At 31.2% G+C, this 11,643-nt stretch overlaps 1 protein-coding gene across 1 annotated transcript in view; it reads right to left on the bottom strand.

The window, feature by feature from the left end:
• LOC120170068 overlaps positions 1 to 11,522 on the bottom strand; it is an 18,242-nt gene extending 6,720 nt beyond the window's left edge. The window contains exon 1 of the mRNA XM_039178100.1: positions 8,886 to 11,522. Coding sequence (XP_039034031.1) covers positions 8,886 to 11,522 — 2,637 coding nt within the window. The remainder of the gene's footprint in view (positions 1 to 8,885) is intronic.
• Positions 11,523 to 11,643: the final 121 nt, after the last annotated feature.

The raw sequence follows: 11,643 nt of genomic DNA, 5'->3' as shown, positions 1-11,643 counted from the left end.
TGTGTTAAAAGCTATAAAGTGGTAAAGTTCGGTATTGAAATCGGATATTCGAATCAAACCATAATTTTACGAAAATTTCAAGGATGTTATAAAATGGTTGGAAATATTATTTTCATATTTTGGATCTGAGAAATTTGGCTCAGAACAATGCAATTTTTCAGATTTGACTAAAATAGTGGAATTTTAGTGACTAAAATACAATTTTTGAAAATTGCATAGACAAATTCGAAAGTCAAAGATAAGTTGATTCATTTTTGACCAAGGAATATTTTACTGTAAGATAATACAATGGTATTTGGTAATTTTCAAGATTTATTATGGGTGTTTTTGAGATTTTTCATTAATTGAATATTAAATTCAATTAAATTAATTTTTTTCCAAGTGTATTAAGTATTAAATACTAGATAACTCAAGAGAATTAGAACATTTTCAGTTTCTTCTTCATTTGGCCGAAAGTTCAAGTTCCTCCAAGATAAGATTTTGATTTTGATTTTGGAAGCTATATACTTGATTTTTGGATTTAGCTATTAGATAGAGAATTAATCTACTTTAAATTCTCTATCAATTGATATATATATATTTCATGGTGAATATGATTATGTGATGAGATTTTATGATTAGGGTTAAGGAGGGTTTAGTGATTTTGAAGAATTGATGGAGGATTTTTATGTTTTTGATGTTAGAGATTAATTCTAAAGCATGTACAAATGATTAAAATTAATTGTACTTGGGTATATAAGATTTGGCCATGTTAGGGTTTGTGAGAATGATGAGATTTTGATTCAATTTGATGTTGTGTTGATTGGAAGAATTTAATCATAGGAGGTTGAATTCATGCTTGAAATTGAACTAAAAGTTCCCCTAGGTGTTATAAAGCATTCGACCATAGGGAGGAAAAACTTGAAAATTTCTTATGGATTAGAAATGATATTAGAAGTATTATATGTGATTTGGAGATTGATTTGGATCAATTTGGAACCTTGAAAGTGTAAAAAGGGCTAGTTTACAAGTTCTTAAAATTGTGGGATATTATTGTAAGAATGTAATATTTGAAGGATTCAATATTAATTTTTGATATTTGTAATGCTGGAAATTAAGTTGGAAAATATTTGGAAACCAAATTGCAAATTTGGTAAAATTAGATGTGGAATTCGAAAGGTTTTATAAATATTGGGGACTTGTTTGCAAGTTATTAAATGTAGAGGTATCATTTGGGTAAATTATTGAATGCTGGAAAATTTATTAGTATGCTGAATTTTGAATTAAATATTGAGTTGAGGTTGAATTACAAATTTATAAAGTTAGGTGGTTGAAAATCGAAAGTTTAGGAAAGTTTGGGTTGAAATTATAAAAGTTTGAATGTCGACGTATTGATTTGGGTATTTTATTAAAGGGCTGGAATTTTTGTAATTAATGTGCAATGATCATAATGTTGAAGGACCATTATGAACTAAATGGAAAAGTTGAAGTGAATTCTAGAAAGAATTCACAATTTATGGCTTATTTGTGTAAATTAACAAAAGATGAAGGGTTAAGGATGAAAATAAATATTTATGGATTTGGATGAGTATTTTGAGAAGTTGTAAATTGTAATGGAAATGTGATTTAGTTGATATCGATTTAATATCGATTTTTATTTTATAGAATTTCGAATGTTTAAAATCAGTTTATGTTAGTAATATACTAATGTAGTTCGAACATTTTGTGTTATAATTTGGTATTGTCAGAGTACGATAAATCTAGCAATTCGAACGATTCGAAAGGAAAGGACAAAGCTCATGATTAGGACTATTGTATACAAGTTTTGTAGTGAGACAAATGTGAGTGCAATTTATTTATTTAATTATTATGATTGAGGACGACTTGCGATAAGTCAACCTCACCTTGTTTATTTTCAAAGATATGAATTATGTTTTGATTTTGGAAATATATCTATAATATTTTAATAAGTTTTATGAATGCTTTTGGGTATGAACTGCCCATGTCATGTTTTACGAATGTGAATTAAATATATTTTTTATTATGATATGATTTTTATTAAATGATTTCGAAATGAACTGAAAGCCCACTGTATGTTATATTGAGAGTCAAAGGTACAATTGGTATGTCATGAGGTGGAGTGATTATTTGTTCTGATTCTGATTCTGATGTGTTGTGGTGTACCGGAGTGTACACTATTATATATATATTCCGATCTGAATGCACTTTGTGTGCATATTGTTATTTTTGATGTGATATCATTGTGTGTGTTTATCTGTTCCGATTATGATGATGGCACTGAGATCTGTATTGCGCACACTCGTCTGACTTAAGTACCTTATATTCTCTTAAATATACTTTGGGCTATAAAAATGAAATATGAAAGTTCTGAAAATGTTTGACTATAAAGGAATGTTGACTGATTATTCTATCTGATATGATTTATTATGATCTTATGAAAATTATCAGATAATTCTTTTTATGTTTCATGTTAAAGAAACAACATAAGATATCCGGTTTGAACGCTCTGAAAGTTTTGTCTATTTTTATTTTAAATGATTTTATATATTTTGATATTTTATTTATTTGTTCTACCTTTAGTATTACTATCTCACTAAGTTATACTTAGCGCGTGATTATTTTCATGCGTAGGTTCTGTTTGAGACACAAACAATTTGTGAGGAGTTTCCCAAGCATCGTGTGCAGATCATCTATAATATGAGTATCATTAAGACATCACCGATGTTTCTTTTGACTAGTAGTGGCATGCATAATTATGTTTATTAGCCTGCTTTATTAGTTATGACTATATGGTATGTAATAGTAACTTATGACTGTTTAATTTATCAGTATTTAATATGCCTAAAATTATATAGTAGATAAAATATTATGTTTTTCAATGGTACGAAAATTCAAGTAGATAAAAATAGTTTTAAAAAAGTTGAAACTATGATTGTTTTAAAAGAAGCAAAATTTTAAGCAACTGTGAGTAATGATTGTTAGTCAGTTTAATGTGACATCTATGACTCGTATTATTAGATGTTTATGGGCTATGGGTGTTAGAAGGATGGTTGAATAAGGAAAAATCAAATGTCGAGATTAACTCATTTTTTTTCAGGGAATATCTTTTCATTTACTACTGTTAATCTCAACATTTAATTTCTCAAATCTAACGATCTTAAAAATGTGTAAAATTAAAAAAAATTACACTGTAATTGGATCATAGCCATATATATATATTTTGAATAGAAGCTACTAGTCTTATTAAAAAAGTAAAAATATCTAAAATTACAATAAAAATTTACAACTATCATGGTAAACTAAATACATAATTTGAACATTTTCCTGTAACAATGAAACTAGTCACTTTAGATCATATAAGGACCATACATGGAAAAAAATAAAATCTCAACTAAAAGACTCAAATAAAAAATAGATACGAACAAATTTGACTGTATCGGCAAACGAACCACAAAAGGGAATTAAGTTATTGAAAGACCACCAATAACCACAAATCAGAGTCGAGCGTCGTGAGAAACTATCCACGAACGTAAAATTTGAGTATCCAAATTCAATCCAATGGTTCATAACAGAGAAGATCAACAAGATTTCAAATAAGCGTCATCTTGATCAGTCATGGCGCCGTCAAATCCAACCTGAAGAAAACATAAAATAAAAAGAACGACCAAACGACCGAGAAAGAAGACGTAAAACGTGCCAGGAAGACAGAGAAAACTTGTCACAAAGGCAAAAATATTCTATTAAAAACTAAAAAAAGACGAAGAGATAAAAAAATAGACGGTCGACAATCAACATCAAAATCGGTGTCGTCGTTGCCTAAATAAAATCAAAGAAGAAAAACTTGATCAGATCTATATAAAATGATATTAACTCTAAAAAAAATAAGAGTAGGAGAAGCGGTTAGGGTTTTTCTGCCAAAATTTTTTGATATGATCAAATAAACTTCATAATCATAAAATATGAAAAAATTATATATTTGAGTTATGATCCACTTACATAATATAAGAAAAATTTAATATTACATTGATTTAAGATCGTTGGATGGCTGGAAATATACAACTTAAATTAATTCATTGTTTTTCCAATGAATATCTTCTCATTTTCTATTATTAATCTTAGTTGTCTATTTTCACTCATCTAACGACCTTAAATTAGTTGAATGAAGTATATCTAAATTTTAAATTTTAAAATCTAAACCCTAAGATTAATCTCATATTAATGTAGGCAAATGTTGTTAAAACATTTATTCTGATTTACGAATGGAGTAAATTGGGTTGAAAGAGTCGTCGTTACGTTACAATACTAGATCCAGATTAATCGATTAACAAATCGAATACTATCAGTTATAAAAAAACATTTATTCTGATAAAATGAATAAGTAATAAATATGACGCAGGAAGAAGTGGAGATAGAGGCAAAGGTAAACGGCACCAGAGGAAAGCTTACATCAGTGGTGGTAGAGATTTGAAACAAATCCAACAATGGACGGTTGATTGCAGTTGGTACTCTATGGACGGCTGCTAATGACCATACATCACCTCGACTTCAACCTAAGATTTGAGAATTAAATATAGATTGCATTTATTCTTTGGAGTAATTGCAAATTACCTTCAATATTATACTTTGGGTTAAATTAATTCTTATTCCTTCTTTAAAAGTCAAAATAATCAATTTTTTAAATCGAGTTTTTATTTACCCTTATAATAGTTTAGATTGCATTTTCCAAGTAATCTCTATGTTTTGATATGTAAAAATTTCTTTTTTTGATACTCCTAGTCATTGGCATGTATAATATGGTCTATTAGAATGGTTTATGAAAAATCCATGATTTTGTAAGTCTAAAGATAAAGGTAACTTTAAATGAGTTGCTGAAAGTGTGTATGTTAGCATTGTGTGAAATGGTTAGTTTAGGTACATGCTAGTGTGTGTACAAAGTATGATTGTGTAATGTGTTGTGAAATCTTGATTTTATGAGTTATAAATATGTAATATTACATGGATGGACTGATGGATACAGTCGTATCTATAAAAATTTTAAATTTTCTTATATTTTAAGTATTTTCTTTGTATTTCTTATTGATTATCTTTTTCCGCACTCATTGAAATTTTATAATTTTACACTTCTTAAATTTTTAATATAATTTCTTACGTTCATACACTTAATAGAAATTATTACGTCTGTCCCCGTAACATTAAATGGTGCTGAGTGAATCATGTTACTAGATGATAAGTCACTTAGTTTAAAATGCTTGTTGGGAAATTATGCATGTTAATTTGTTGTAATATTGTCATTTAGGTTGCTTTAATTTTTGGGTAAGCTACACGTTTAGTACCTCAATTATTACTTTTGTTATGTTTTGATCATCTAACTGTTTTTTTTTCAAAATCATAGTTAGCATTACGTTTTGGTTTCATTTTGGTCATCCATCGTTAAAAAATTAATAGAATCGCTGGCGTGGTAGGTTTTTTTTGTTTTTGTTTTTTTCAATGATGATTTTATTATCTTATGGTGACACGTCAACATCACCATTAATTTTTTAATGTTGGATTATCAAAATGAAATCAAAACTAAACATTATGTATGATTTAAAAAAATAGTTGAATGAAAAAATGATAGTTGGCGTACGACACGTGTAGTTTGTCCTTAATTTTTAGGTTTCAAAATTTAGAAGGCTTTAACTTTTAGGTTTCAAAATTAGAAAGTAGTTTTGATACTTCTAATTTAGAGTTTTGAAACTCTGGGACAAAGTTTCGATAATTAATGTAAGACTTTCAGTACATGAATTGCTGTAGCCATAAATGAAGAACAATAGGTTAATGACTACTTTTCCTGAACAATTATTGGCATTTGTAAAACGCATAATGCTAAAAACAAGAATTCAACCTTGATCGAAATGATCATTTTAAGTTTTATTTTTTAGAATATTTTAAATTTTAATGTTTAATTTTAAGATGAAAAAATTTATAATGTTTGACTAAATAATAATTTTAACTTTTATTTTTATAGCATTTAAAATAATTTTTTGGGCATAATTGTCAAGAAAAAGAGGCAAAAAGTAAAGAATTTGTCTTTTTCCTACAAGTACTAATCAATGGCGGAAAAAAAAAGAAATTATTTATGAAATGAAATAAAATAAACAATAAAAATTTAAAAAACAAAATTAGAGGAGAGAGAGAGTACGTGAATACAGCTGTTATCAACGATAGGGTTTGGTAGACTTGCTAAGCAAAGAAGGTATCGTTTTTGGACACATGCCGGACTGCGTCTTCATCTAAAATATTTGTTAAAGGTAAATTATATTAGATATCATCGAATTTTATGCGTTCTATCATTTATATCAATGTTTCAATTTTTTTATTGTAGCACTAAACTTTAATTTGTAGATGAGTATACTATAAACATCATATATTGATGTGCATCGTATAAAATAAAATTTAAAAATATCATTAAATTACGATAAAATAATTTTTAAAACCATTTAACTTATAAAACTTATAAAATAAACATTAAACTTTAAATTTTGTAACTTACAAGTCATATAAATATCAAATTGGATCAATATCAAATCAGTTTGATAATAAGTTGGATTATTTACAAGTTGATTTAATTACATGTCAGGCTGATAATAAGTCAGATAATATCAGTTGTTTATCAAGTTAATCTCGAGTCCATATTCATGATAATATCAGTTGTTTATCAAGTTAATCTCGAGTCCATATTCATATTAGATCGAATGTAAGTCGGATTCGATTATCACATTATCAGGTTTAACTTGATTCAGATCATTCTCGGCTCGGGAGTAGGTCGTATTCAAATCCAAAATTACCATGTCCAACCTTAGGTTAATGCCAACACCAGTTCAGACTCAAATCAATTTCGAATAATCACTACTTCAGATCACATACAATTCTAACGCAAGTCAATTTTAGTCAATTTTGCAGGTGTAGTTAGTTTTTTACATCTCTACTCATTAATGTCTAAAGAGGACTAGTAGAAAATGGGCATGTTTGATTCATATTGCATGTAGTTTTCATGCTACATTCCTTGATTGATCTATGTCATTTGATTTTATTTGTTTGTGACCATTAATAAGTCTAGCAATGATTGTTATGATGAAGACTGCTTTGATCCTATATGAATATAATTGATCAATGAGATTGTTATGTAATACTTATTATATAATAGTAAATTTTGAGCTCATAAACAATGGCAGATCTAAAAATTTAACAATATGGGTCCAAAATTTTAATATTATTTTCTTTTAAATAATGGGTATGTAATTTATTTATTTATTATTTTTTCTTAACACATTAAACTAAATTTATCCATTTTGTAAAATAATGAGATACACTTGGCCCATAGGGAGTTTAGTGCATCCCCTGTTCATAAGATTGTATATTTGTCTAGAAACATATGTTGTCTAAGTGAGAGATTGTTGGATTAAAATCCATAATCGTAGACACATATAACGTACAATGCTATCATAAAGTATGCCACAAAATTAAGTTATAAATTATGTTACATGTGTCATATGTATTAACGTATCATGGAATTAAAGTGCAGATGCCATAAGTTGTGTATAATTTTATGAGAGGCAAAATTATAAATTCTTAATAGATTGACCAAATATTCATTATATATAAGGTTTAATATAAAAAGGTGCCCAAGCTATACATTTTTCTCATATTGGTGCCCAAACTATTTTTAGGTCACTCTAGGTGTTTAACGTTACAAACATTACCGCTTTAGGTATCCCAACTATAACGACTGTTAAAAAACTTCATTAAGTGATACGTGTCATGTTCTGATAATTTTAAAAATTTTATTTGAAATAAAAAACTTAAAATTATAACTTAAAAACCTTTTTTTTTTCAAATCTTAAAAAAATACAAAACTTTGAAAACTCTAGATCCAATCTCTATATCCATGTCAGTCGTCGCTGCCGTTGCCAACAACCGAACTTACCCTCGATCACGCCTCAAGCCAACGACCAGTCACTTGACGAACTCCAATCGCGGTTTAAATCCACAAACATGACAGAAAGAATCGCGATAATTCGTGACCCCACGAGACCTGATGACGTGAGAGGCAGTATGGGTGTCAACGACTGAAAATGGAGAAGATAATAGTGGCGTCATCGACGATAGCTGTGGCCGCAAAGGGAGATGGTAGGGTTAGAGTTAGGGTTCTTAAGGTTGATTTTAGTGATTTGAGACTTTTTATAATTTAAAATAAAATTGAGTTTTTTTTAATATTATAATATTTTTAAGTTTTGTTTTTAAAATAAAATTTTCAAAATCACCAAAAACATGACATGTGTCACTTTACGAAGAAATTTAATAGCTGTTACGATCGAGGAACCTAAAATGATAACGTTTGTAACATTAAACACCTAAATTGATTCAACAAAAGTTTAGGCACCAATTTGAGAAAACCAATATAGTTTGAGCATTGTTTTAGTATATTAAGCCTATATATAAAAAGGTAGTGGTCTAAGAAATATGTTAACATGTATTATTCTTATCCGGTCAGAGAGTTATTACGTCAAGAGAAAACATATATTCGTAAAAGATTACAACAACAAAAAATAGTAAAGTATTTCAACCTAACAATTAATTATGACACACTTCCGCATCTAGTTTTTGATGATTTAGTATGATAGATCTTGGGTTCTTGATTTTATATCAATTAGATTTTGGTTCTAATACAATCATCTTCACTGGTATTATAATACCAAAAAATCAGTGATTGTGTTAGGAATTCGTAAGCCGAAAAATTAAGAAAGCGAGGTCAAAATTATTCCAAAACAGTAGCAACAAGGAAACACATATCCTGGACGGATTAAGATACTGTCTATTATTGTTCATTAATTGTAAAACTTTACCTCCTCAGGATTTAAGTCCAACTGTCTATGTCTAGAGGGAAGAATGCAATGAGCACCATTCTTTTGCTGAACAAAAATGATTGCGGCAAGCACAAGGAGCCCCCAGAACATAGTAACATCCCAAGCAGCAGAGACAAAACAATGATCATCATTCACAGAAACCTGTAATATGTTGTAATAAACATTGCTGAGATTGCAGTGAAGATCATATGCATGTGGTAGCAATCGAATGAAAGTGATCCCGATAAAAAACGAACAGCTGAGAGCCTTCCGTCTCGAGTTAGAGAACATGTTGACAAGTATCTGAGGCAAAAGAAAACTGTCCAAGATCGAACCTGCATATGATTTCAAGTAATTGCAGATGGAATGTTGCCTGTACTCGACAGACGACTGCAGTCTGCGGTTCTCCCAGGCAACAAGCAGCATGAATTTGGCCACGGCAGCATATAGAAATGCAATCACGAGTAGGGTCTTTTCTTCCGCAAACCACAACGTCTTTCGGTCGGTGTCATGCGATCTAGCCGAGACTGTTAATTGGAGAAGTCGATACAGTAGTAAGAAAGCGACAACCGTAACTGTTTTCACGATCACTTCATTTAAGTCGATCAATCCACCATTGTGGGGCAAAACTTTGTTTCGGTCTAGTACAAGAGGAACCATGTGGCCCAAGTTAAGAATCACTAGCATAACAAGTGAAATGGAGGGCAGTACTTTGGGGTTCTTCTTCACATGATAAAGCTGCAATCCTACAAAGATGCACATTAGTGTATTAGTTAATAGAACCTTTGTAGTCTCAACATCCATTGTCCAAATCGAACTTTTTCGTCGATCAGTCTTGTAGGTCGCTGAAGACACATCTAGACGACGAAAGTAAAGAACATCAGAACTTTTCCGTGTGCTTTCGATGCTTCCCGCGATATATCCTTCATTTTGATTCGGTTCCAATGGAGCAAACCGAAAGTTCAAAAGAACTCCACAGTCCATAAAAGCATTGTCCAACACTTGATTTTCGGATCCCAACTTTCTGCAACCAACCATACACAACTTTCCAGTTTCAGAATCATAAACCCCTTCAGCTGTAATCTCCAGTTTCTGTTCAATGTATGCAAAATGAACTCCATTGTCATCTTCTCTAGGAGTTTGCAACGTGATGCTCACTTCATAGCTAACATTGATGAGCCTTGAAGGCACTATTCTTTCACTAGGAAGATCCATTGGATACAGAAGGGGCTTGTATAATCGATCATCGATAGCGAGAGGATTCGCCGAACCCCATCCATGTTTTTTCTCTGAGCTCATAACCAACATGTCAAATTTCATATCTGTGGAATGTCCACTTGGATATCTTTGTCCCTTGTTTATCACCGGCTGCATATTTCTCAGGCATAGATTCTTTACTCTGTTAAATTCAGTGTATTCATACTTCAAACCAGGAACTCCCTGCACACGATTACCAGTACTTCGGAATGATATCCTATCGAAGTAACTGGAATCGTTAGCAGTTTTCGTGGTCCAAATTCGCCCCCTCGTGCTGCTAGTCTCTCGAATAGACAAGACTGCAGGGAACATGAAGCTCAGCCTTGTTGTGCAATCACCAACATGAGCATTAGACCATGATTCTCCGATGTCTAAAATCCGACAAACGAAAATGAACAACTGGTTTTTCTCATTATCCCATGTTCCTTCTCCAATCAATGTTGTGTATGGATTGAAAGAAGGGTATGTTCCAACATGGCTAGTACTATTTCTAAATTCGACCAAAACGCGAATTCTCCTTTCGACCTCTGAACACTGAATGCTCAAAAGGGACAGAAAACGTGGCGAATAGCCATTCAACCAAAAAACTGGAAGACAATTTTGCTTTCCAGAAGTGCAGTCACTTGTGTACTGCAACTCAAATTCATTTACATTTCCCAACATCATTGAGCAAAAACTTCTACTTGGAAGTTCATTGGATGGCAGATTCATCAAGGCATCACTTTCAGCAGAGAACTCATCTTCAAACTCTCCGGAATTGAAAGTGTACTTGTAATTCAACGACGGAAACATGATCATGGAAATGGATTCAAAGTAGCTCACTCCATCACTGAGACTGTCTAAAGTTCCAGTAATCAAAGTAGTGATGTTACTTGAATTCCTGAGATTTCTAAGCTTAAAAACTACTGAAGGAGTTAGCAAAGTACCTTGTTTACAGTAACCATAACCTGTTCCCACCATACAAAGATTCCCAGAGAATTCTGACCAGAATCCATGGAGGTTCAAATGAAATGGACTTGGTAGAACTTGAGGATCATATGATCCATAAAATGTAAGGATTCCCTTAATCTTCCACACCCCGTCTGCAACAGTTCTAGACGCATATCCGGTTTCGAACCAGAACCGATTCGAGATTCCGGTGATCTTCGGGTCGAGAATTCCATTTCCACCAATGTAATAACCAGTGTCATATCCATCAAATGCTCCAAAACTATCATTGTAAGTTTCAGAGTTGGGGACAGATTCAGGTACAACAGAAGAGCAGTAATCAGAATAAGAGACTTCACTCTCATTCTCAGCAGAATTTGCTGAAAAACTAATGAACAGAAACAAGAGTGTGAGTTTACAACTGTGTACCATGATTGAAACCTTCATAGACATTGTAGCATCGAAGAAGAATATACAATTGCAAGGCTTTAATTTGTTTTATTCAACATTTTACCGGCACAACTCAAGTATGTTAGCATGGAGCAGTCCGCCCGATCTTGCATTGGAAAAACCA

This window comes from Hibiscus syriacus, unplaced genomic scaffold (genome assembly GCF_006381635.1).
Source record: "Hibiscus syriacus cultivar Baekdansim isolate YM2019G1 unplaced genomic scaffold, ASM638163v2 tig00111772_pilon, whole genome shotgun sequence".
Taxonomy (NCBI): Eukaryota; Viridiplantae; Streptophyta; class Magnoliopsida; order Malvales; family Malvaceae; genus Hibiscus; species Hibiscus syriacus.
Note: the sequence above shows the minus strand (reverse complement) of the source record. Positions and strands in the feature narration are given on the sequence as shown.